The sequence below is a fragment of the Falco naumanni genome, chromosome 20 (genome assembly GCF_017639655.2).
Source record: "Falco naumanni isolate bFalNau1 chromosome 20, bFalNau1.pat, whole genome shotgun sequence".
Taxonomy (NCBI): Eukaryota; Metazoa; Chordata; class Aves; order Falconiformes; family Falconidae; genus Falco; species Falco naumanni.
This window is the reverse complement of record NC_054073.1, coordinates 2,983,278-3,005,591: the sequence shown is the minus strand read 5'-3', so window position 1 is coordinate 3,005,591 and position 22,314 is coordinate 2,983,278. Positions and strand designations below refer to the sequence as shown.

General features: G+C 67.6%; 4 protein-coding genes across 6 annotated transcripts; 3 read left to right on the top strand and 1 right to left on the bottom strand.

The window, feature by feature from the left end:
• Positions 1-1,012: 1,012 nt before the first annotated feature.
• Positions 1,013-8,142, top strand: MUC1 (mucin 1, cell surface associated). 2 transcript variants are annotated; one of them, XM_040618590.1, is made up of 8 exons: positions 1,013-1,499; positions 2,395-2,735; positions 2,799-3,539; positions 3,753-3,826; positions 3,932-4,071; positions 4,350-4,465; positions 6,507-6,653; positions 7,709-8,142. In XM_040618590.1, exons 1-8 carry the CDS (start codon positions 1,457-1,459, stop codon positions 7,778-7,780), a joined length of 1,674 nt encoding a protein of 557 aa, XP_040474524.1. In that variant the 5' UTR covers positions 1,013-1,456; the 3' UTR covers positions 7,781-8,142. The 2 variants fall into 2 exon arrangements, with proteins under 2 accessions (XP_040474524.1, XP_040474523.1); XM_040618589.1 differs by having other exon boundaries at positions 2,395-3,539.
• Positions 8,143-10,953: 2,811 nt separating this feature from the next.
• Positions 10,954-17,116, bottom strand: TRIM46 (tripartite motif containing 46). The gene is given in 11 exon segments (XM_040577865.1): positions 10,954-11,657; positions 11,798-12,095; positions 12,185-12,484; positions 13,643-13,764; positions 13,861-14,114; positions 14,230-14,325; positions 14,452-14,595; positions 14,703-14,729; positions 14,731-15,047; positions 15,167-15,422; positions 16,948-17,116. Coding segments are annotated over 11 exon segments (2,253 nt in total). The 5' UTR covers positions 17,011-17,116; the 3' UTR covers positions 10,954-11,281.
• A 392-nt stretch (positions 17,117-17,508) lies between these two features.
• On the top strand, positions 17,509-19,169 carry KRTCAP2 (keratinocyte associated protein 2). Its single transcript, XM_040618932.1, has 5 exons — positions 17,509-17,620; positions 18,063-18,217; positions 18,290-18,353; positions 18,635-18,701; positions 18,961-19,169. Exons 1-5 carry the CDS (start codon positions 17,617-17,619, stop codon positions 19,079-19,081), a joined length of 411 nt encoding a protein of 136 aa, XP_040474866.1. The 5' UTR covers positions 17,509-17,616; the 3' UTR covers positions 19,082-19,169.
• Positions 19,170-19,929: 760 nt separating this feature from the next.
• On the top strand, positions 19,930-20,590 carry DPM3 (dolichyl-phosphate mannosyltransferase subunit 3, regulatory). Of its 2 annotated transcripts, none has more exons than XM_040577842.1 (2): positions 19,930-20,062; positions 20,283-20,590. In XM_040577842.1, the coding sequence occupies exon 2, from the start codon at positions 20,289-20,291 to the stop codon at positions 20,565-20,567; it is 279 nt and encodes a 92-aa protein (XP_040433776.1). In that variant the 5' UTR covers positions 19,930-20,062; positions 20,283-20,288; the 3' UTR covers positions 20,568-20,590. The 2 variants fall into 2 exon arrangements, with proteins under 2 accessions (XP_040433776.1, XP_040433777.1); XM_040577843.1 differs by lacking the exon at positions 19,930-20,062 and adding an exon at positions 20,078-20,139.
• The last annotated feature ends 1,724 nt before the right edge of the window (positions 20,591-22,314 follow it).

The window sequence follows — 22,314 nt, the reverse complement described above, 5'->3', positions numbered from 1 at the left end:
CGTCCTGGCCCTTCCTCTTCCTGAGCTCCCCCCACGCAGCGCGACCTCCGTGGATCCCTGCTGCGAGGCCCTAAACCCCGCGTGGACCGGGGGGCTCCCGGAACACGGGCCGGGAGCTGCATCCCCGGTGCCAAACCGAACCCGGCGCCGTGGCTGGCACAAAGGGCAGAACATGGCCGGTGTGGGAGGGCGAAGCCACCTGGGGGGGCGCAGGGGGGTCAGCATTGCCGAAGCGTTCCCACGGCTGAGGGCTCCCGGTGGGGCCACGGTCACCCAGAGCCCGCAGCCCAGCCCCTGGCTGGCACTATGGCTGGGGACCCCACAGGGGGAGGGGGTGTTGGGTGCTGTGGGTCCCATTGCACCCCGTGCTGACGCCCCCGCCATGCGTCCCTTGCCCCGCTGCACCGCAGTGAGGGGGGGTCCCCTCCTCTCTGCTCCCCTTTGCACTGACACCGTGGAACCCCCCCGCTTGGCTCCACACAGGACTGGGCAGGATGCTGGGCATGCGGTGCTGCCAAGCCCTCCCCGAAAACTGGGGCTCTCCCGGGAAACCGGGGGCATCCCGCAGGGCGGGGGGGGGGGCGGAAGGGCTGGTGAGGTGTGGCCGTGCCAGCAGCTCACGTCACCGGGGGGGGGGGGGACGGGGGCTCGGTGGCCCGGCATGGGTGGCACCTGGTATCTCCGGGGTGGAGCATCGGCATCTGGGTTTGGCAGCGGGCGTCAGCCTGGGCCAGGGGCTGGTCTTGAGTGGGAAGAGGGTCTTGTGCTTGCTGGGGCACTCGTGCCTGTGGTGGGGGCCCTGGGACCTGGGGAAGGGGGTTACTGGGAGGTGCTGGGGTTTCATGGGGCCCTGGACCCCACCTGCGTAAGCATTTCGGGGGGGAAACACCAGGGTTTATTTGAATGTAGGGCGAGGCGGTGCCTGGCGGGTAATGATTAACCCCAGGCTGAGCCAGAGGATGAGGCCCCTTCCCTGCTCAAGGAGCTGGGGGGGCTCCATCCCCCCCCGTGCTTCCCACCAGGTCCTGGGGGCTGTGGCTCAGCCCACTGGGCCGGGCAGACGCTGCCCCCCGCCCTTGCCCAGGGATGCCCAGCCACTGCCCCTTCCTGGTGCCCCCACTTGAGGCTGTGTCCACCCGCGGCGTGGGGATGCTGCTGGCGATGTCCCCCCGAATTGGAGGTGCATGGGGGACCCAGCGTGGGGGCAGGATGCTGCAAGGGCCCCATCGGCGAGGCGGCACCCCCGTGCCCAGTGCCAAGTGGGGCAGAGAACCCCCCCTTCCTGGGGCCGGCAGCAGGGTGGGGCGTCCCCACCTGCTCCAGGTGCTCTATAAAGCTCCGGCCACTGTCGAGCCGCCAGTTCCTGGTCCCTGCACTGCGGCGTGTGCCACCGGCTAACGGGAGAGCAGCTGCCGCAGAGCCCTGAGAGGTGCCGGGACCCCCCAGGACGACCCCCATGGCGTTCACTGCCCTTCTGCTGCTGCTGCTGCTGAGCACAGGTGAGGGGCTGGGGCTGGTGGCACCCTGAGCTGGATGGACCAGGCTGGGACATGGGCAGGTGGGGAGGTGACAGGACGGGGGGATCAGGGCAGGGTCCCCTGGGCTGTTTTCTGAGCGGGGACCAGAGGACACCAGAGCTGGTGGCCCTCAGCACCCCAGTGGCAGGGACCTCGCTGTCCCTCCTGGTCTGGCCCTGGAGTGCAGTGTCCCAGGGCAGATTGTCCCCCCCAAAGCTGGGGTCTGGGGACCTCACTCAGCCTGTGGCCCCTCTCAGCCGTGTCCGAAAGGCTCGGCTGGGGCCAGGCAGCCGGGCTGTGCGGGACCAGCTGGAGCAGGCTGCACCCGGGGTTTGCAGGCTGGTATGCAGGTGTGTCTCATGGAGCCATCCGGACCCCGGGCTCTCCTCCAGTGCCGCTGGCTCCGGTGGCACCTGCTGGGAAACCGCCCGGCAGCCTCCTGCGCTGGCCAGCGGCCAGGCTATGCGTGTCTGGTGGGGTGCATGGCACCCCACTCTCCCAGCTGGCAACCCATGGCAAAGGAGGCTTTATTGGGGTGGGAGGGCTGTGCCTGAGCCCCGCGGTGTGGTGGGGTCACCCCAGGATGAGGGGGGGTCTGTAGGGCTGGGCATGGGGCCGGTGCCAGCTGCCCAGGTGGCACTGCCTGCAACCTCAGTGGTGCCATATGTGCCCAGCACAAGCCCTGGTTGCAACATGTTCCTGAAGGTCTTGTCGGCCTTGTGGGCAGTGGGAGCTGCCAATGGTTGGCTCCTGGAGGTCATGGTCCTTCTTGGTGCCTTGTGGCCCAGGGAAGCGTCCAGCTGAGGAGCTGTGTTATGTAAAACCTTCCCAAACCAGCGCTGCTGTTCCAGCTGCTCACTCCTAGTGTTTCCTCTAGGTGCACATAACATGGAGACTGACACAACCGCTGCAGGGACAGCCATGACTGACACGACTGACACAGTGATGACCACTGAGACGACCGTCACCCCCACGATCACGACTCTGAACACAATGAACTCCAAAAGCACGAGTATGAAGAGGACCCAAAACTCTGTCTTCTCCCATGCCACGGTCCCCCCTACCACAAACTCCCAGTCCAGCAACAGCTCTGGAGGCAATGCCACAACCAACAGCACTGCGGTGCCCACCCTGAGCAGCGCTGCCACCTCCCACATCATCAATGCCACAACCAACAGCACCATGGTGCCCGTCACTAGCAGCACTGCCATCTCCCACATCATCAATGCCACAACCAACAGCACCGTGGTGCCCGTCACTAGCAGCACTGCCGTCTCCCACATCATCAACAGCACTGCTGACAGCACCACGGTGCCCGCCCCAAGCAGCACTGCCATTTCCCACATCAACGCCGCTGCCAACAGCACCACGGTGCCCGCCCCAAGCAGCACTGCCATCTCCCACATCAACGCCACTGCCAACAGCACCACGGTGCCCGCCTCAAGCAGCACTGCCATCTCCCACATCAATGCCACAGCCAACAGCACCACGGTGCCCACCCCAAGCAGCACTGCCATCTCCCACATCAACGCCACTGCCAATAGCACCACGGTGCCCGCCCCAAGCAGCACTGCCATCTCCCACATCATCAACGCCACAGCCAACAGCACCACGGTGCCCGCCCCAAGCAGCACTGCCATCTCCCACATCAATGCCACAGCCAACAGCAGCAACTCGGTCCCCTCCGTCAGCACCAACACAACCAACAGCAGCTCTGTGGCTCCCACCTCCACCACAGGTGGTGGCACGGTGATCCCTATCTCCACCACCAAAGACAGCGGGAGCAGCAGCACTCGGACTGTCCCCACACGGAAAACCTCTGCCACCACACAGGGCAGCAGGGCTCCCACACAGACCCCCATGGCTGCGCTGGGTAGCAGCGGTGCTCCCAACCCCAGCATGGTCCAGCTGCTCATCCACATCCAGCTGTCCTTCCACATCCTCAACAGGAGCTTCAATGAGAGCCTGCGCGACCCCACGTCGAAGGAGTACAGGAGCCTGAGCCACACTGTCTTGACCATGGTGAGTCGTGGCCCTGCCTGGGCGAGTGATGACCCCCAGTTTGTGCTGGGAAGGAGCCACTGCCTGTGGAGGCTTCCCGTGAAAGTGCCCCGAGCATCCTCTCTGCCAGCTGCCTCGGCAGCCCTGGCAGTCCTGTGAGGTGGAGTGACAAGGGGACGGGAGGGAGGAGGTGTCTGCTGGGGAGGTGGCCGTCACCCCTGTGCTTTGTTCCAGTTTGGACGTGTCTTCGGCTGCGCGAGCTGCATGGGCAGGCAGACCTACAAGGGGTGCAGCGAGCTCCGTTTCAGGTGAGCGGGCCAGTGGCTGCCGAGGCCGGTGTGCCCTGGCCGCACAGGGCAGACCCCCTTGCGGGGGGCGGTGATCTGGGCGCTGACGCCTCCTCTCGTGGGTAGCCCAGGCTCCGTGCAGGTGCAGTCCACCCTCATCTTTGCACATGGCAATGAAACCACCAGCCAGGCCGTGGAGCAACGGCTGAGGAGCAGCCTGGACCCGAAGGGCTTCATCATGGACCTGCAGCTGGCCGACATCCAGAGTGAGCGGGAGCTTCGGGCTGGGGGCACGAGGGTGGGCAGAGCCCCGCCAGGGTGGGGAGGCTCCTTGGCAGTGCAACAGGCTCAGGGCTTGCAGCCGGTGGAGATGATGTGGTTTCCCAGTGCCTGTGGCGGGCAGCACTGGGAAGACCAAGTGGACCCCAAGGAGGTGGGCTCATCCCCTTACACCCCATCCTGGGGGGGTCTCTCAGGGCTGTTTGTCCCAGCCAGCCCCACGGCTCTGCCCAGTGGTGCAGACATGGCTCTGGTCCTCTTTCAGGCACTGTGCAGGTGATGTCCCCGGCACCGGTGCCTGCGGTCCCAGGTTGGGCCATTGCTCTGCTGGTCCTGGTCTGCATCCTGCTGCTGCTGAACATCCTCGCCTGCCTTCTGCTGGTGTGTCTCCTGTCCCCATCCCTGTCCTAACCTGCCTTCTGCTGGTGGGTGCCCTGTCCCCATCTCTGTCCTTGCCTGTCTTCTGCTGGTGGATCACCCATCCTCATCCCTGTCCTCTCCTGCCTTCTGCTGGTGGGTGCCCTGTCCCCATCCCTGTCCTCTCCTGTCTTCTGCTGGTGGGTCCCCTGTCCCCATCCCTGTCCTCTCCTGCCTTCTGCTGGTGGGTCCCCTGTCCCCATCCCTGTCCTCTCCTGTCTTCTGCTGGTGGGTCCCCTGTCCCCATCCCTGTCCTCTCCTGCCTTCTGCTGGTGGGTGCTCTGTCCCCATCCCTGTCCTCTCCTGTCTTCTGCTGGTGGGTCCCCCGTCCCCATCCCTGTCCTCTCCTGTCTTCTGCTGGTGGGTGCTCTGTCCCCATCCCTGTCCTCTCCTGTCTTCTGCTGGTGGGTCCCCTGTCCCCATCCCTGTCCTCTCCTGCCTTCTGCTGGTGGGTCCCCTGTCCCCATCCCTGTCCTCTCCTGTCTTCTGCTGGTGGGTCCCCTGTCCCCATCCCTGTCCTCTCCTGCCTTCTGCTGGTGGGTCCCCCGTCCCCATCCCTGTCCTCTCCTGTCTTCTGCTGGTGGGTGCTCTGTCCCCATCCCTGTCCTCTCCTGTCTTCTGCTGGTGGGTCCCCTGTCCCCATCCCTGTCCTCTCCTGTCTTCTGCTGGTGGGTGCTCTGTCCCCATCCCTGTCCTCTCCTGTCTTCTGCTGGTGGGTCCCCTGTCCCCATCCCTGTCCTCGCCTGTCTTCTGCTGGTGGGTCCCCTGTCCCCATCCCTGTCCTCTCCTGTCTTCTGCTGGTGGGTGCTCTGTCCCCATCCCTGTCCTCTCCTGTCTTCTGCTGGTGGGTGCTCTGTCCCCATCCCTGTCCTCTCCTGTCTTCTGCTGGTGGGTGCTCTGTCCCCATCCCTGTCCTCTCCTGTCTTCTGCTGGTGGGTGCTCTGTCCCCATCCCTGTCCTCTCCTGTCTTCTGCTGGTGGGTCCCCTGTCCCCATCCCTGTCCTCTCCTGTCTTCTGCTGGTGGGTGCTCTGTCCCCATCCCTGTCCTCGCCTGTCTTCTGCTGGTGGGTCCCCTGTCCCCATCCCTGTCCTCTCCTGCCTTCTGCTGGTGGGTCCCCTGTCCCCATCCCTGTCCTCTCCTGCCTTCTGCTGGTGGGTCCCCTGTCCCCATCCCTGTCCTCTCCTGTCTTCTGCTGGTGGGTCCCCTGTCCCCATCCCTGTCCTCTCCTGCCTTCTGCTGGTGGGTCCCCCGTCCCCATCCCTGTCCTCTCCTGTCTTCTGCTGGTGGGTGCTCTGTCCCCATCCCTGTCCTCTCCTGTCTTCTGCTGGTGGGTGCTCTGTCCCCATCCCTGTCCTCTCCTGTCTTCTGCTGGTGGGTGCTCTGTCCCCATCCCTGTCCTCGCCTGTCTTCTGCTGGTGGGTCCCCTGTCCCCATCCCTGTCCTCTCCTGTCTTCTGCTGGTGGGTCCCCTGTCCCCATCCCTGTCCTCGCCTGTCTTCTGCTGGTGGGTCCCCTGTCCCCATCCCTGTCCTCTCCTGTCTTCTGCTGGTGGGTGCTCTGTCCCCATCCCTGTCCTCTCCTGTCTTCTGCTGGTGGGTGCTCTGTCCCCATCCCTGTCCTCTCCTGTCTTCTGCTGGTGGGTGCTCTGTCCCCATCCCTGTCCTCTCCTGTCTTCTGCTGGTGGGTGCTCTGTCCCCATCCCTGTCCTCTCCTGTCTTCTGCTGGTGGGTCCCCTGTCCCCATCCCTGTCCTCTCCTGTCTTCTGCTGGTGGGTGCTCTGTCCCCATCCCTGTCCTCGCCTGTCTTCTGCTGGTGGGTCCCCTGTCCCCATCCCTGTCCTCTCCTGCCTTCTGCTGGTGGGTCCCCTGTCCCCATCCCTGTCCTCTCCTGCCTTCTGCTGGTGGGTCCCCTGTCCCCATCCCTGTCCTCTCCTGTCTTCTGCTGGTGGGTCCCCTGTCCCCATCCCCTTGCCGTCAGGCCCCTCACCCCTTCCCTCTCCACCCAGGCCACCTGCACCTGCCGCCGGAAAAGCCGAGGGAAGCTGGACCTGTTCAGCACGAAGGACTCCTACCACCCCATGGCTGAGTACGCCCTGTACCAGAGCCACGGGCGCTACGTCTCACCCAACAGCAAACCCAACCCCTACAGCCAGGTGAGAGCCGGGTGCCACTGTCCCCGCGGCGGCTTGCGCCTGGCATCCCAGCCACTGCAGGGCTGGGGTAGGGCAGGGGAAGGTGGTTTTCGGTGCAGCTGGGAAGCTGGGCAGGTCCCTTGGCTGCTGGGTTAATGGCTAACGGAACCAGTGGGGCACAGACGGTGGCCCTGGGTGTCCGCCCCACACCGATCCCTCCCAGCTGGGAGGTGAGCGTAACTTTCACGCCTGGATGGAGCAGCGGTGCTGGGCGCGTGGCCGGCGCTGGCAGACCTGGCCCAGCTCCGGGGAGCTCCCCACGACCTTGGATGCCGGCTCCCCGTGCCCAGCCCCGGGAAGAGGGTGGGGGGCTTGCTGCCGGCCCTGCACTGGCCCTTCTCAGGCTCGGCTGCATCCCAGCCGGCCCCCTGCATCTGCTGGCATCGGAGAATCCTTCTGCCGTGGATGGGGAGTGGGGCTGGGGCTGGAGCTGGGGCGGGGGGTGCTGATCCCCGTATCCTGCACCCCGTGTCCCACACCAGTGGCTCTGAAGCCAGAGCTGCAGGTGCAGCATCAGGAGCTGCTCACATACGCAAAGGGCATGGGTCCTCCAAGTGATGTGGGGTTTGGGGGCTCAGCCCCAGCCCCTGGTGCACTGCACTCCCCTGCACGCTGTGGGCTGGGGCCCTATCCAGCTGCTTGGCTGTGTGCGAGCAGCTCACCCTGTTCAAATACCAGGGGCCTGGGTAAATATTTACCTTTGCTCTTGCTGGGCAGGCTTATCGAGCAGGGGAGGAACATGGCCAGAGCCGCTTCAGCTCCTCCACCAGCTCCTGCACCCAGGGGTGCTCGGGGGGGCCCAAGGGGGCTGTGGGTGCCCACATTACCCATGGCTGGGGGCAGCTGCCCACCATGCAGGGCAGATGCATTTCTTAGCTGAGCACACGGGGATGTCCGTGGTGCCTGTGGTGAGGATGTGGGGGTCCCCCCACTGCTCCCGGCGGGGGCTGAGGAGGGGGCTCAGCCCAGCTTCTCCCCAGCCCAGCTCTGACACCCCCTCACTGTTCCCTCCCCAGGTGGCCAGCAGCAATGGCGCGGGGGTCGGCACCTTCACCTACACCAACCCTGCCACCTCCGACAACCTCTGAGGGACATGCTGGGACAGAGGGTGGCTGCTAAGGGCAGGGGGTGGCCGTGCCCCCCTGCTCCCGGGGGAGCAGCACCGGCCCTGGGCACGTCCCCCGGTGCTGCTCGGCCCCTTGCCGCGGGCAGCGGGAGCTGAATGGTTCTGGAGCAGCCGGATTCGTGCGCATGACAGAACTGGATGAGCAAAGATTCGTGGCGGGAGGGAGGGTCCCCCACACCCCCTGTTCCCCGTGCTCGCTTGGCTTTGCAACCCTCCCCATGCTGGGGGGGGTGTGTCCAGACTCGTGCTCCCCCTGCGCTCACTCCTAGGGATTCAATTGCTGGTTTCGTGGTCTTATTTTATATAAATATATATATATATATATATGTGTGTGTGTGTGCAGGGTATCGGTGCCGGGTTCAGCTTGACAGGGAAGCAGGGTGGCAGGGTCCTCAGCCGCAGTATATTTATGTTATTTCACAATAAAAAGATGGGTGCAGTCGGGCACAGTGTCCCACAGGGCTGCGTCAGCCCTGGTGATGTTGCGGGGGTTTCCCCAGCGCTCCATCCGGGTGCCTCCCCTTCTGGCTCTGTGGCTGCCATGGTACGGCTGTCACCCACCCAGGGGACCCCAGCTGGGGGGGCTGCTCTCCTTTCTGGGGCTGAGCAGACCTAGGGTTGGTGCTGGGGTTGTTTCGCCCTCGCTGCCATTGCACCTACAGTTGCCTGGGCATGGGCAAGCATCCCCATCCGCTGCGTTCCCCAGGGTGTGCCTGTGCCCTGCCAGGACACCGTCCCTCTCGCTCACATCCCACCCGCCTGTCCCGCACCCTTGGTTTCTGTCTTGTGAACAAACATGGTTCAGGCAACGCAACCGGTTCTTCTGCGGTGCGGCTGCACAGGCAGGGTGTAAAGGTGACGGTGGGGCCATAAAGGCTGCGTGTGCATCACCATGTGCATCACCGGCACGGCACGCACGCTGCTGGTCCCACTTCCCTCCCCTGCCTGGTCCAGGCTCAGGATCCTCCACACCCCGAGTGAGCCCCAAAACGGCCCTGGGGGCGGCCAGGGGGAAGGGGTTGTGGATGTGCTGAGGGGCAGCGGGGTGGCCCCAGCGGGGCCGGGGACCGAAACAGGACCGTGCCCAGCATGGGGCCAGCCGCGTGCCAGGCTGCGCCGAGGCACATGCCTTTGGGACTGCTGTGCCCTGAGCCGCAGGGCGGCTCCCCCGGCAGCCCCAGTTTGGACTGGGCCCAAGCTGGGGGCTGGGAGGGTTTTGGCAACTACCAAAAAGGCAGAAAAAACAAGGAAACAAACCTTCCCGAAAGAAATTGCTTGTGAGCTCAGGCGCGGAGCCAGCCGCTTTGCTGGGAACCAGCCCGGCAGCGTGTGGCTGGTGGGTGCTGTGGCCGCGGCACGTGGGCTCTGGGTGGGGGACGTGGCCGTGCTGGGTGCCCGGGGACCCCGGTATGTGTCTGGGCTGTGCTGGGGGGGGGGATTGGGGGCTGCTCGGTGAGAGGGGCTGGAGGCTGGGGGGGGAAGGGTGTGTGCAGCTGCGTGCGTCTGTGGAGGGGGTGTGTGTAGTTGCTGCTTTTGGTTTCCTTTACGCTTTGCCGATAGCCAGAGTTGCCAACAGCAACAGTAAAACCCAGCAGCCTTCCAGCCTGGCAGGCGGGGGGCAGGGGGGGGGCTGCGGGGATGGGGGCTGCAGGGATGGGGTGCACCCTATGGGGGGGTTAGGGCAGGAGCTGGGGGGGCTTGGCACGGGGAAGGCTCTGGGGGGTCTTTGCATGCGGGGGGCTGCATGGATCGGGTGCACCCTATGGGGGATTAGGGCAGGAGCTGGGGGGTTTGGCACAGGGAGGGGGTCTTTGCATGCACATGAACAGCGGGATGATGTGGGGGACACCCACAGCGTGCCGGGCTCTGCTGTCGTGTGCCGGGAGGAAGGGGCAAAGCTAAGCACAGCCTTGAGGGTCAGCTGTGGCACAGCATCACATCCCCCCCCCCCCCCAGGGATGGGGTCACATGCCAAGGCAGGGCTGTGCCAGCCCCCCCCAGCCCTGGGCAGGGCCCGCAGGAATCGAAACCAGCGCCAGCGCCAAGGCTCAGCCCCACAAAGAGCCGCCTGTTCACGGGGAGCCCGGCCCAGCCACCCCTGGGGCCAGTCACCGGCTCCTCCGCCTGCCACGCTGCTCCCCTGCAGGATGGGGTACCCGGGTGGGGGTCCAGACCCCCTTAGCCTGAGAGGATGCCCCAGTGCCCAGCAGCCCCCCAGGCTGGACCAGTCACCCTTAGAACCCCTCGCTAATGCTACCGGGGTTTTTCTAGACGCCACTGGCGGCTGGTCCACTGACACCCCGAGACCGGGTGGCAGCAGCCACGTGGCCAGGCAGAGCGCGGGCAGGGACCGGACACGTCAGCACTGCCCACGCTGCCCCAGGCCCTTCCCTGGGCAGGATTGGCCCCTGCTGGCCATGGCCCGAAGGACAGCTCAGCCCCATGGCCACACCGCAGACCGACCAGCACCCCACAGCGCCAGTGTCTGTGGGGCGGCTGCCCTCCGCCGCAGAGCAGCTCCAGAGGAGTCTGGCATCGCAGTTTATTGTAGGAAACCATGAAAATACAGCAATTGTAACAGAACCCAGGAGAAACGACAGCAGCTCGGACAGATCCCAGCATGGGACCGCTGGCACGGGCCCCCGTGGTGGATGGCAGCGCGGCACAGCTCCTGGCTGGGTCAGGTCCCGACCCCGCGGCCCCAGCCAGCCCCGGCTGCCCGCGGTTTGGCACTGAGCGGTGTAACGGGGGCCGAGCGTGTCCTGCCGGAGCACGTGCAGGCAGGGACACGGGCAGGGCTGGCCAGGCACGTGGCTCGGCTGGGGACAGGGCAGAACAGCCAGCGGCACTCTGCAGCCCCAGGGGAGAGCAGGGGGGAGGCACCAGCATCCCACAGCCTGGCAGCCCGCGGCACAGACCATGGCAGCTGTGCCTGGCCGTGGTGGCTGTGCCCGGCCATGGCGCTGCAGCCGGGTGAGCCACGTTGAAAATGAGGCATTTTAAAAAAAAGTCTTCACACTTCATTCCAGCCCAGCCTCCCCCCGCCCTCTCTCCCCAAGCCCAGCTGCCACCCCCACCCCAGCCAGCACCCAGCTTCTACCCCCCCACCATCACCCCCACTGTCACCTGCCACCCCCCTCCCTGCACAGCCCCGCATCCCGCTCGCGCTCCCCATCTCTAGAGCTGACCCCTTGCCCAGCCCTGCCCGAGGCCCCAGCTCAGAGCAACCTCCAGCCAAGCTGGGGCAAGGGGCAAGGTGACAGGGAGAGGAGGGGACGGCAGAGCTGTCCCCATCCCCACCCATCCCATAAACCAAACAACTGGCCCATTCCCAGTGGCGGCAGGGCCGGGGCTGCCCTGTGCTCTGCTCCCCTGGCCCTGGCCCGTGTCCCCCCAAGGCCCTGGAGCTCGCTGGGCAATGGGGGGCCATGGCCGGCACACGCGCGGGGAGCGCAGGCACAGCTCAGTCCAGCTTGGCGAAGCCCCCGATGGTCACTTTACGCTCCTGCTTGTTGGCCACCAGCTCCTGGAGATGCAGGGCACCCCCTCCAATGAAGCAGAAGGCAGGGCAGACGGGCCCCGAGCAGTCCACGCCGCATTCCCAGAGCTCGCGGAAGGAGACGGCATCATAGAAGCTCACCTTGCCCTGCTCGTAGTCCAGGCAGATGCCGATGCGCGGAGGCAAGGGCACAGTGCAGCCGTTGGGGTCGCGAGAGGTGAGTGCCGACCCGTGTGACAGCAAGATCTTGCCCATGCCGATGGTGAGGAAGGCATAGGGCGGGGGTGCCTCCACCGTCGTGTCCTCTGCCCCGCTGTCGTGGCCACTGTCGGGGTCATACCTGCGGCAGGGGCGTGGGTGAGTCCCAGCGCCAACGCGGGAGGGACAGACTGGGGCTGCCCTATGCGTCCCAGAGCCAGCGCCTGGCGGGGAGGCAGGAACAGGCAGAGGACCCCCACTCCCACCAAGCCCCCCGCTCACCTGGGGCTCACCACGTCCTGTGGCACCTGGAACCACTCCTGCAGCTTGCTCTCCAGCCCCACGCCCACCTTGACCAGGTAAGAGCTGGGGTCCACGCAGCAGGCCCAGTAGCTCTTGCCCTGCGTGATGGCCACGTCACCGATGACCAGGTCGATGGAGAGGTGGCAGCTGGTCATCAGGCGCTCGGCAGCAAAGAGCATGGGGATGCCGGGGACGCTGCGCACGGCGCGCTGGTCCTTGCTGATGGCCAGCCGGTCCCGGTTGAAGCCCCAGCGGTTGTCCAGGAAGAAGTTGAGGACTGCAGGGAAGAGCAGAGGGTGAGAAGGATGGCACAAGCAGCCGGCCGGGTGCTCCAGATCAGTGCTGCGAGCCCCCGGCGCTCCTCACCTGGGGCGGGCGGTGTGTGGAGGTAGATGTCCTCGCTGTACTCCCCGAAACCCGCCTTGTTGCAGCCCTTCACCCGGAGCACGTAGACGCTGTCGGTGTCCAGGTACTCCACCAGGGCGCTGGTGCCACGCACCTCCTCCCGCCGCTGCCACAGTTTCAGCCCCTTGGCCTTGGCGTCCGTCTTGCGGTACTCCACCGTGTAGTGCCAGGCGGGTGGCGAGTGCTGCGGCAGCCGCCAGCACAGGAAGATCTGGTCGTAGGCATAGGTGCGCTGCGTGTCGATGACGGGGGCCTCGGGTGCTGCGGGGAGAGGCACCGACGGGCATCAGGCAGCATCCCCCCCCCCGGCAGGCAGGGAGGCGGCCAGACGCAGGGAGGGGGCATTCCGGACGGACGCACGGACGCACAACCAGCAGGAGTCTAGGGGGATCTGACTGCGGAGACCGTGTGTAGGCACCAGAGGAGAGCAAGAGTCAGGGAGACAGAGGAGCTCGCTGCTGTGAGGCTCCAGGGACCAGACAGGCTGAGTGCAAGTCGAGGAGGGAGGAGAGAGAGAGAGAGAAAGAGAGAGGAGGGAGGCAGCAGAAGAGGAGGGGAGGAGATGGGGATGGCAGGGTGGTGTGAAGATGCTGGTGGTGCAGTGGGAGCAGAGAGGCAGGGTGGGAAGGAGGGGCGGAGAGATGAGGGGATGGTGGGCAGAAATGGGGCGAGGAGGGGGGGCGGAAATGGGGCAGAAATGGGGCGAGGAGGGGGGGTAGAAATGGGGCGAGGAGGGGGGGCAGAAATGGGGCAGAAATGGGGCGAGGAGGGAGCAGGAGGGCAGGAGGAGCAGCAGCAGATGGAGGAGGGGCAGAGCTGCTGCCTGCCACTGCCAGCGGGCAGGACAGGGATGGAGGATGGCAGCGGAGTGGGACAGGGTGGGAGCGGGGATGGAGGGATGGGGCGGGAGCGGGGATGGAGGGATGGGACAGAGAGAGCGGGGCTGGCTCTGGGGCAGGGATGTGACTTGCCTCAGTTACTTCAGTGACGACTCAGCAGCGGCCGCAGCCTATAAACAAAGAGAGGTAGAAGCAGGTCTGAAAAGTGTTGCCAGCGGGTCCGGCAGGGCCACGCGGCTCCTGCCCTGTGGGGAAGCACCTGCCCTGCAGCGGGGCAGCCTCCGCTCTACTCACCCTCCGGCGCTCCTGCTGCCCTTACCTGGCACCACGGCCCTGCCTGTCCTGGCCCCTCGCCCGGCCACCCTGGCACAGGGCAGGGCAGGGGCAGGGATTGTTTTGGGGGCTGCTGGGGCGGGGGCTGTCCCTGACGGGGAGGGGGGACCGGCAGATCCGCGAGCACCCGCCCAGCGCTCTGCGGCCGTGGCTGAGCTCTGGCTCGAGGCGGGCAGGGAGCCGCTCTGCCCGCAGGGGCTGCACCTCCACACAGGGCACAGCCGGTGCCCGGTCCTGCTGCCTTTACCTCGGATGAAGGCCAGGTCGGTGAGCAGCTTCAGCTCCCTGCTGACGTCCAGCTGGAAGTGGCTGAAGGAGGCTGTGGCCGCAGGACGGAAGCTCTGCAGCGAGTCAGTGGCCCTGAGGATCCTGCAGCACGGGAGAGCAGGGACATCAGGGTGGCACACGGTGGCCGCCTTGGCTCCGATCAGCCCCGCACCCGTGAGGGTCCCCCCAGCCCGGTACCTGTTGTGCAGCTGCTTGGCAGCCTGGACGAAGCAGGGGTGGTCGGTCTCCTTCAGCACCTCCTGGGCATAGCCCACCATGCCCGAGTTCTCCAGCATGGCCTGGTGCTCCTGGATCTGGCAGTGCAGGCTGGCCAGCCGCTCCTGCTGGCACTCCTCGATCGCCTGCAGCAGGGTCGCCCGCTTCTCCTCCAGCATGGCGCACAGCCCCTGGATCAGCTGCGACACCTCCTCCTTGGCCAGCGAGCCGTTCACCTGCCGAGCGCGGCAGGGTCAGCACGCCGCGCGCCCTGGGGCGGAGAGGGGTCCGGGCTGGCAGTGCCACCCCGCGCCTGGGGGCAGCTCAGGGACAGGCACCTCCCGCCCTCACCTCCGTGTGCTTCACCGTCTCCTCCAGCTCAGCGATCTGGGTCTGCACCGTGTCCTGGCTGCTCAAGATGTAGGCGAGGCTCTTTGTCAGCTTCTCCTGCAGAGGAGGAGATGAGGCAAGGTGCTGGCAACCCCCCCAACATGCACGTGCAACCCCCCCCCCCCCCCGCCCCGGGGCTCCGCCGGTGCCCCCGATTCCTCCTGGCGCGGCCGCAGCCCTTACCCTGAGAGCCTGGTAGGCGCTGAGCACCGGGGTGATCTTGTGGCTGGTGTGAGTGCGGCGCACGCGGCAGAGCTGGCACACCAGCCGCTGGCAGGTCTTGCAGTAGTGAGTCACCTCCTCCTTGTGCTCCGGGCACATCAGCCCCTGCACGGGGCACGGGGGAGCTCAGCGGGGCTCCGTGCCTCCTGCCCCCCTCCCCAGGATCCCTCCCCCCAGCACCCACAAAATCCTGAGGCGGGGGGCGGCCGTACCTTGGGGCGGAAGGTGAGGGTGGGGGGGGGTGGGCTCGTGCTGGGCTTTCTGGGTGCCCCAGGGGTGGTAGAGCTTGAAGCACTCGTTGCAGAAGCTGGACTTGCACTCGGTGCAGCCCTTGGTGGCCTCCAGCTGCGGGGGCTTGCAGAACTGGCACATGATGGCGGCGCTGATGTTGATGGTCTGGCGGTAGCGCTCCACCACCCGCTCCAGCGTCAGGTTGCGGAAAAGGCTGCCCAGACCCCGCTCGCCCAGGTCCACGTCGCGCTGGCAGGCCGGGCAGGGGAAGCTGACAGTCTGGGGGTGCACGGTGCCCCGCTTGCGCCCCGGGTAGGTGCCAAAGCCTGCGGGAGGGAGGCAGCGGGGGCATCAGGGGCGGGGGGACACAGCACCCCAGACCCCTCCACCTCGCGCAGGGGGAGCCCGCAGGCGCCATCCCCGTGTCCCCCTGCAGCTGTCCCACCTGATTTCAGGAGGCGGTCGAGGCGGTCGGGCTTGGGGACGGCCCGGCGCCCCAGGCGGGGGCTGCGGGTGGAGGGGGTGGCGGCAGGCGAGGAGGGCTCGGAGGTGGGGTCGCAGCAGAGGTAGCCGTGCTGCAGCAGCACCTCGCTGGCGCAGACGTGGCAGACGTTGTGTGCGCAGGGCAGGGCCAGCGGCTGCTTGTACATCTCCTTGCACACCGGGCAGACCAGCTCCCGCTCCATGTTCTTCATGCTGGTCTGGGGAGAGAGGGGGGAGCGTCAGCTGCCAGCGGGGGCACGGCGGGCACTGGGGTTGGGGTCAGGACCAGCACCAGGACCAGCAGCAGGCCTTGGGACCAGGATCAGGCCCACAGCCTACAGCAGGAGCAGGACAAGGACCAGCACTGGGACCAGCACCTGGATGGGGATGGGGACCAGGGCTGGGATTGGGATGAGGACTGGGGCTGGGGTCAGCGCTGGGGCCAGGACCAGCAGCAGGACCAGGATCAGGCCTTGGGACCAGGATCAGGCCCGCAGCCTACAGCAGGAGCAGGACAAGGACCAGCACTGGGACCAGCACCTGGATGGGGATGGGGACCAGGGCTGGGATTGGGATGAGGACTGGGGCTGGGGTCAGCGCTGGGGCCAGGACCAGCAGCAGGACCAGGATCAGGCCTTGGGACCAGGATCAAGCCCGCAGCCTACAGCAGGACCAGGACAAGGACCAGCACTGGGACCAGCACCTGGATGGGGAAGGGGGCCAGGGCTGGGATCATGATGGGGACTGGGGCTGGGGTCAGCACCTGGGCCAGGATCAGGACTGGCACTGGGACGAGAGCCAGGACCAGCACCAAATTTGTGATCAGGCCGGGGACCAGTGCCAGGGCCAGAGACAGGATGAGGACCAGGATCAGGCCTGGGAGCAGCAGTATGGTCAGGATCAAGACCACCACTAGCACCAGCACCAGGATGGGGACCAGAACTGGGACTAGGATGGGGATTGGGGGTGGGTCCAGCACCAGGACCAGGATTGGGACCAGCACTGGGACTAGAGCCAGGACCAGCACCAAGTCCATGACCAGGCCTGGGACCAGCACGAGGGCCAGGGCCAGCATCGGGACCAGCACCAGGCCTGGGAGCAGCAGCACCACCAGGATGGGGATCAGGGCTGGGATTGGGATGGAGATTGGAGCTGGGGCCAGCACCAGGGCCAGGATGGAGACCAGGGCTGGGGCCAGGATGAGGACCAGCATCAGGGCCAGGATCAGGCCTGGGAGTAGCAGCATGGACAGGATCAAGGCCAGGATGGTGACCAGGACTGGGGCCAGTGACAGGGGCAGGATCGGGACTGACACTGGGACCAGCACCGGGATGAGGACCAGCGCTGGGACCAGGATGGGGACTGGGGCCGGCACCTGGGCCAGGATGGGGACCGGCACTGGGACCAGCGCCAGGACCAGCACCTGGGCAAGGACCAGGATGGGCACCAGGGCCGGGGCCCAGCCCCCCCGCCCCGGGGTGTGCCAGCAGCTCCCGGTGCTCCGGGCCCCGGCGGTGGCACCGACGGGGGGAGGGCCGGTGCCGGCCTTCCCCTGCGATGGCCGCGCTGGGGGTCGGGGCGCGGGTCCGCGGCCCGCCCGGCGCTCAAGGGCACCCTCGCCGCCCCGCCCGCACCCGCCGCCGGGCCCCGCCGCGTTGCCATGGCGACACCGGGCCTGGGGGGAGCCCGACCCGGCCCGGCCGCCCCGCCGTGCCCCCCCACCCCGCCGCCGCCGCCGCTCACGCTGATGCGGACGAGCGCGTCCATGATGGAGGTGAAGGTCTGCAGGTCCTCGCCCTCGGCCATGGCTCCGCGCCCGCTCCCGGCGCCGGTCCCCGCGGCGGCGGCAGCAGCGGCGGCCGCGGACGCCCCGGTCTGTTGCAGGGAGCGGCGGAGCCGGGGGGAGGGCGGGGGGCGGCGGCGCGCATGCTCAGCGGGACCCTCCCCGGCGGCGGGGGCGGGGGGGGCGGCGGGGGGCAGGGGGGCGGCACCGGGAGGGTCCTGCCGCGCCCCCGGGCACCCCCCGCCGGGTCCGTGCGAACGGCAGCGCGGGGAGCGGTGCCCGGGCTGGACCCCGGGCGGGCTGAGCGTAAGCGCTAGGAGAGGGACCGGAGCCGGTACTGGAGCTCCCGGGGTTCCCGCGCCGCCCCCCGCCCCGGCCCCGTCCCCGGGGCCGCCCGCCGCGCCCCTCCCCGCCGTCGGGGGGCGCGCGAGACAGCGGGGAGCACCGCGCCAAGCCCGGCCGCCAGGGGGCGCCCCAACCCGTCGGAGCGCTGCGCCCCCGGGGCGGGCGGGGCCGCCGCGCATGCGCACTGACACCACCCCCGCGTCCCGCCGGCCTGGCCGCAGTGCGCCTGCGCGGGCGCGCCGCACCGGCACGGCACGGGGACGGGGGCGACGCCGCGGGGCACCATGGGTAACGGGGGCGGAGGGGCGGTACCGGGTGGCCAAGGCGGCCCTGGCATCTAACGGGGGGCGGCCGCGGTGGGCCCGGGGGCTGTGGGGTGGGCTTAGGGGGGAGACAGCGGTCAAGGGCTGTGGGATGGGTCCAGGCCCGGGGGGGCGCTTGGGGCCTGCAGGGTGGGCCTGGAGCTGGCCCCGGGGAGAGGCCCGGGCCCGGGGGCTGCGGTGTGGGTCCGGGCCCAGGGGGAGACCGGGGTCGGGGGCTGCGGGGTGGGCCCGGGCCCAGGGGGCGCGCCGAGCCTGCGGGGTGGGCCTGGACCCGGACCTTGATCCGGGGAGGGTCCCGGGCCTGGGGGCTGTGGGGTGGGTCTGGGGTGAAGCCACAGCCCAGCAGTGCCCCTCACTGTGCCAGCGGGGGTCCCAGTGGCCTTGCTGAGGCGGCCCTGCGACCCCAGCTGTAGGCACGGGTACCTCCCTGGCGCTCTCCTCGCTGCTCTCGCTGCTGCTCTTCGCTGGGATGCAGATGTACAGCCGGCAGCTGGCCTCTACCGAGTGGCTGACCATCCAGGGCGGGCTGCTGGGCTCCGCGCTCTTTGTCTGCTCCCTCACCGTATCCTTTGGGGTGGCAGGGAGTGGGGCCAGGGGTGCAGTGCACTGTTCTGTCCCTTAACCCTCTAGCCAGGCCTTCAACAACTTGGAGAACCTCGTCTTTGGCAAGGGCTTCCAGGCCAAGATATTCCCTGAGAGTAAGCACTGCAGAAGGGCGCGGGGGTGTGTGCCATCAGCTGAAGGCAGCAGGTGTGCCAGCCTGCGGCAGGGCTGGGTCTGCGATGGGCCTGCGGTGGGGCCCTGCTCTGTCAGTGGGACTGAAGGGTCCCAGCCCTGCCCTGGAGGAAGGGTCCACCCTGGCAGTTCCAGCTTTTATGTTGTGCCGCATTGCTGCGGCCCTGGGCCCTGCTGCTCAGAGGCTGATGTGTTGGGGCAGCGTGGCTGCATCTTTTATCTCTTCCTGGTTTTTTCCCTGCAGTCCTCACCTGCCTCTTGCTGGCTCTCTTTGCCTCTGGCCTCATTCACCGAGTCTGTGTGACCACCTGGTAAGTCCAGAGCCTGCCCCAGAGGGTAGGGAGCAGCAGTTGCACTGCTCTGGCTGCTGCTGGGGACCCTGATGGCTTGTGCTTGCTGTGGGGAGGGAAACAGAGCACCAGGCAGGGCCAAGGCTGGCTGGGGACCCCCAGGGTGGCTAGTGTTAGAAACCACAGCGCAGTGGGATCAAAGGGGAAAAGGGGTTGGTTTGACCCCAGCGTACTCCTGTCTGTCAGCAGATGAGTAGCCTCTTCTCTTCCTTCCTTGCAGCCTCATCTTCTCCATGATTGGGCTCTACTACATCAACAAGATCTCTTCCACGCTCTACCAGTCCACAGTGCCTGTTGCTGCTCCCGCCAAAGCTGTTGGCAAAGGCAGGAAAAGGAATTGATGTCCTGCTGCCCCTTCTGTGGGGCAACCCCCTCCCCACCAGGCTGGACTGGGGCTCTCAGCTGCCCAATAAAGCCATTTCTTTATAACTTTTTGTCCGCAGCTGTCGCAGGTTTGGTTCCTCTGTTGGCTCTCAGCCTGGTTTCCTCGCACCACTGTGTCCCAGCATGGCTGAGAGTGCTCCTGCTCACTCGTCTGAGCTGCGGCGGAGCCTGGAGTGGCTTCCCCACCTCACTGGTGCCCGGGGGAGCTCGGTGCAGGCCAGCGGAGCACAGCCAGGGCAGGGAAGCAGCTGCCGACCCCCCTGCTGCTTTGCAGGGAAAATGTGCTGACAGCGTCTCGTCTGCCTGGACCTGCAAGGGAGGAAAATCCCAGCAGAGCCGGGCGGGTCAGAGCAGGCTCTGGTGCCACAGGGGCTTGGCCCGGCTGGAGTGAGCTGGTGGGGGCCTGGGGGGTCCCCGTGGCTCGGGGCTCCAGTGAGTGATGGGGAGGGGGAGCTGTGGCAGGAGGGGCAAGCACTGGCCACAGCTGGCCACCGGGCCCCCGTCCTGGTGCAGCCCAGTTTGTCCGTGCCTTCCCCAGGACAGGCAGGGGGCAACGGCCGGGCACTGGGGCTGCACCGGGCAGGGGCAGCCGTGGGAAGGGCCCAGGCCCCGCGAGCCGTGGGAGGGCCGGCAGGGCCTGCTCCCACGCCGGCTCCCCGCCACCCGCCAAGGCCGGACGCGGAGGAAACCAGATGCTTCCTGCGCCCGGCTGCCGCCGCCAGATCCCGGCGCTTCCTGCGGCACCGGGGCCAGCCTTGGCCCGGGGATGCCGCCGCCCCGCCGCCAGGGGGAGCCCCGCCGCCTCCCACTGCGCCTGCGTGGGGCGACGTGGCACTGCCTGGCACTACAGCTCCCGGCGGCCCCCGCGCTGCGGCGCGCTGCACTGACGTCATCGCCGCGCCGGGGCTGAGCGGGCGCGGGGCGCGAGAGCCATTCAGGTGGGGGCGGGGGCCGGTACCTGGGGCCGGGGCAGCCCTTCAGCTGGCTCAGGAGGGCTCCGAGGGGTCCGGGGCAGGTGGGCGAAGGCCCGGCGGGATTCGGGGCGGGTTCCGTACAGGAGGCCCCGGATGGGCCCGGCCCGGTTGGGGCGGGAGGTTCGGGGCGGGAGGTTCGGGGCGGGCGCGACCCGGTCCCGTCTCACGGCCGCTCTCTCCGCAGGCCGCCATGACCAAGCTGGGCCAGTGGCTGTGTGGACTCGCCCTGCTGGGCTCGGCCTGGGCCGCGCTGGCGCTGGCGCCGCCGGGGCTGCGGGTGCCCGCCCCGTGCCGGCAGGCCCTGCTGCCCCTGCCTGTCTACCTGCTGGTGGCCTTTGGCTGCTACTCCTTGGCTACCGTGGGCTACCGCCTGGCCACCTTCAACGACTGCGAGGAGGCGGCCGCTGAGCTGCAGGAGCACATCAGCGCGGCGCGGGCTGACCTGCGTCGGCGAGGGCTGCGCTTCTGACCCAATAAAGCTGAGGGACCGTGGCTGCTGCCGTGTTTGGTGCTCCCGGGGGGGGGGGGGGCCGGGCTGGGGCTCCCCTGGGCGGTGCTGCTCGGGTTGGGGGCCGCAGGCAGCCAGAGACCTCGGGACACCACCCCAAGCCACACTCGTGGGGAATCAGTCATCTCCCCAGCATGAGACTGGTGCTTGGGAAGCTCCACACAAGGGAGGGGTCTCCACACAGGCCCGGGTCCCCTCTCAGCACTCCCCCCCAGCCTGCAGGGAGCCCCCCCCCCAGCCCAGCCTGGCCTCTCCCTCTCCGGGCTTCTTGGAGCTTGGCTGTAGAGGCAGGGGTGCGAGGTGGCGAGGGCAGGATTGGGCCTTGCCCCGAAGGCCCGCGGCGCTGGGTAGCACTGCGGGCAGAGCACATTCCCGGTTGCCCTTCAGATGTGGTTCACCCCGTCAGGTGGGAGCTGGAGAAAACTCATCTCGGTCTCGCTGGCCGGTTTCCAGGGGAAGGAGGAGAGAGGCTGGCTGGGTGGAGCAGGCAGCGCAGCCTTTAAAATGCAGAGTGCCCAGAGCCTGTGGTCTCCCCCAGCCTGCTGGGGTGGCTCAGCCCACGCCGGGGGGCTGCTCCCCGCTCCTGCCGGCGCAGCGGCTGCAGCTGCCACTCCTCTGCCCTCACCTTCGTGGGCAGTGGCAGGCAGACACGCCGCAGCACCGGGACGGGCGCCCTGCAGCGCAGGCGTCCCTGCTGTGGGCAGGAGGGGCTCTGTCCGGGGGTGCCCCTCTGTCCTGGGGGGCCCCAGACCCACGCTGCCGGCCCGGCTGGAAGAGCTGCGCGGCTGATGGTGACACATGCTAGGGCCTGCCTTCCTGGCAGCCTCCCCGGCTTCTTCGCATACCAGCCAAAGGACTTTCTTGTTTTTAATTATCGGCTGCGCATCCTTCTGCAAAAAGGAGCAGTTGGTATCATGAGGGAGGACTCAGGCTAATTAGCAGGAGCAACTAATTAGCTGTTTCCTGAGCAACAATGGCAGCTCAGAGCAGGGTGGGCAGCTCCCGTGGTCTCACTTGTACACGGCTGTTTGTGAGGTGGCACCACACTGGATTCGACGAAACGGTGCCTTTCTGGGGCAGGGACTGCAGCCTGGGCACAGGGCAAGGGCAACCAGCCCTGTGTGGGCTACTCACAGTCCTCTGCAGGCTACTCGGGACCATCCAGGGGCTACTCGTAGCCCTCCAGCAGCTCGGTAGGCAGTAGCATGGCAGCAGCTTCTCCCTGCGTGGAGACATGCCTGCTGCAAGCGCTTGCATCCCTGGGGGATGCTCCGCTCACCTCTGGCCTCGCGCATGGGGCCACATCGTGGCCACTCCCGCCAGCCGCTTGCGGCACATGCCAGCCGGAGTGACCGGTCGGCAGCCAAGTTTCTGCCCGGTGCGTCAGCGGAGAAAGCTGCCCTTTCCCCAGGCAGTCGGTCCTTCAGCAGCACCGTCACCCAGGCTGGGAGCTGCACCCCACTGCTGGGGGGCTCCTCACCGCTGGGAAACGCGGGTGCTGCAGTGGGGGGGAGCGAGCGTGGGCCCGGGGCGAGTCCCTGCGGCAGAGACACCTGCAAGCGCAGCCAGTGCAGGTAAGGGGAGCTCCAGCTCCGCGGGCCGTGGCAGCAAGATGGAGCATGCCAGGCAAGCCCGGCAGCCACGCCGGCTAGGGCTGCGTGCCGCAGCGCAGCGGGAGCTCGCCTTCCCCCTCCAGCCACCGCTCTCA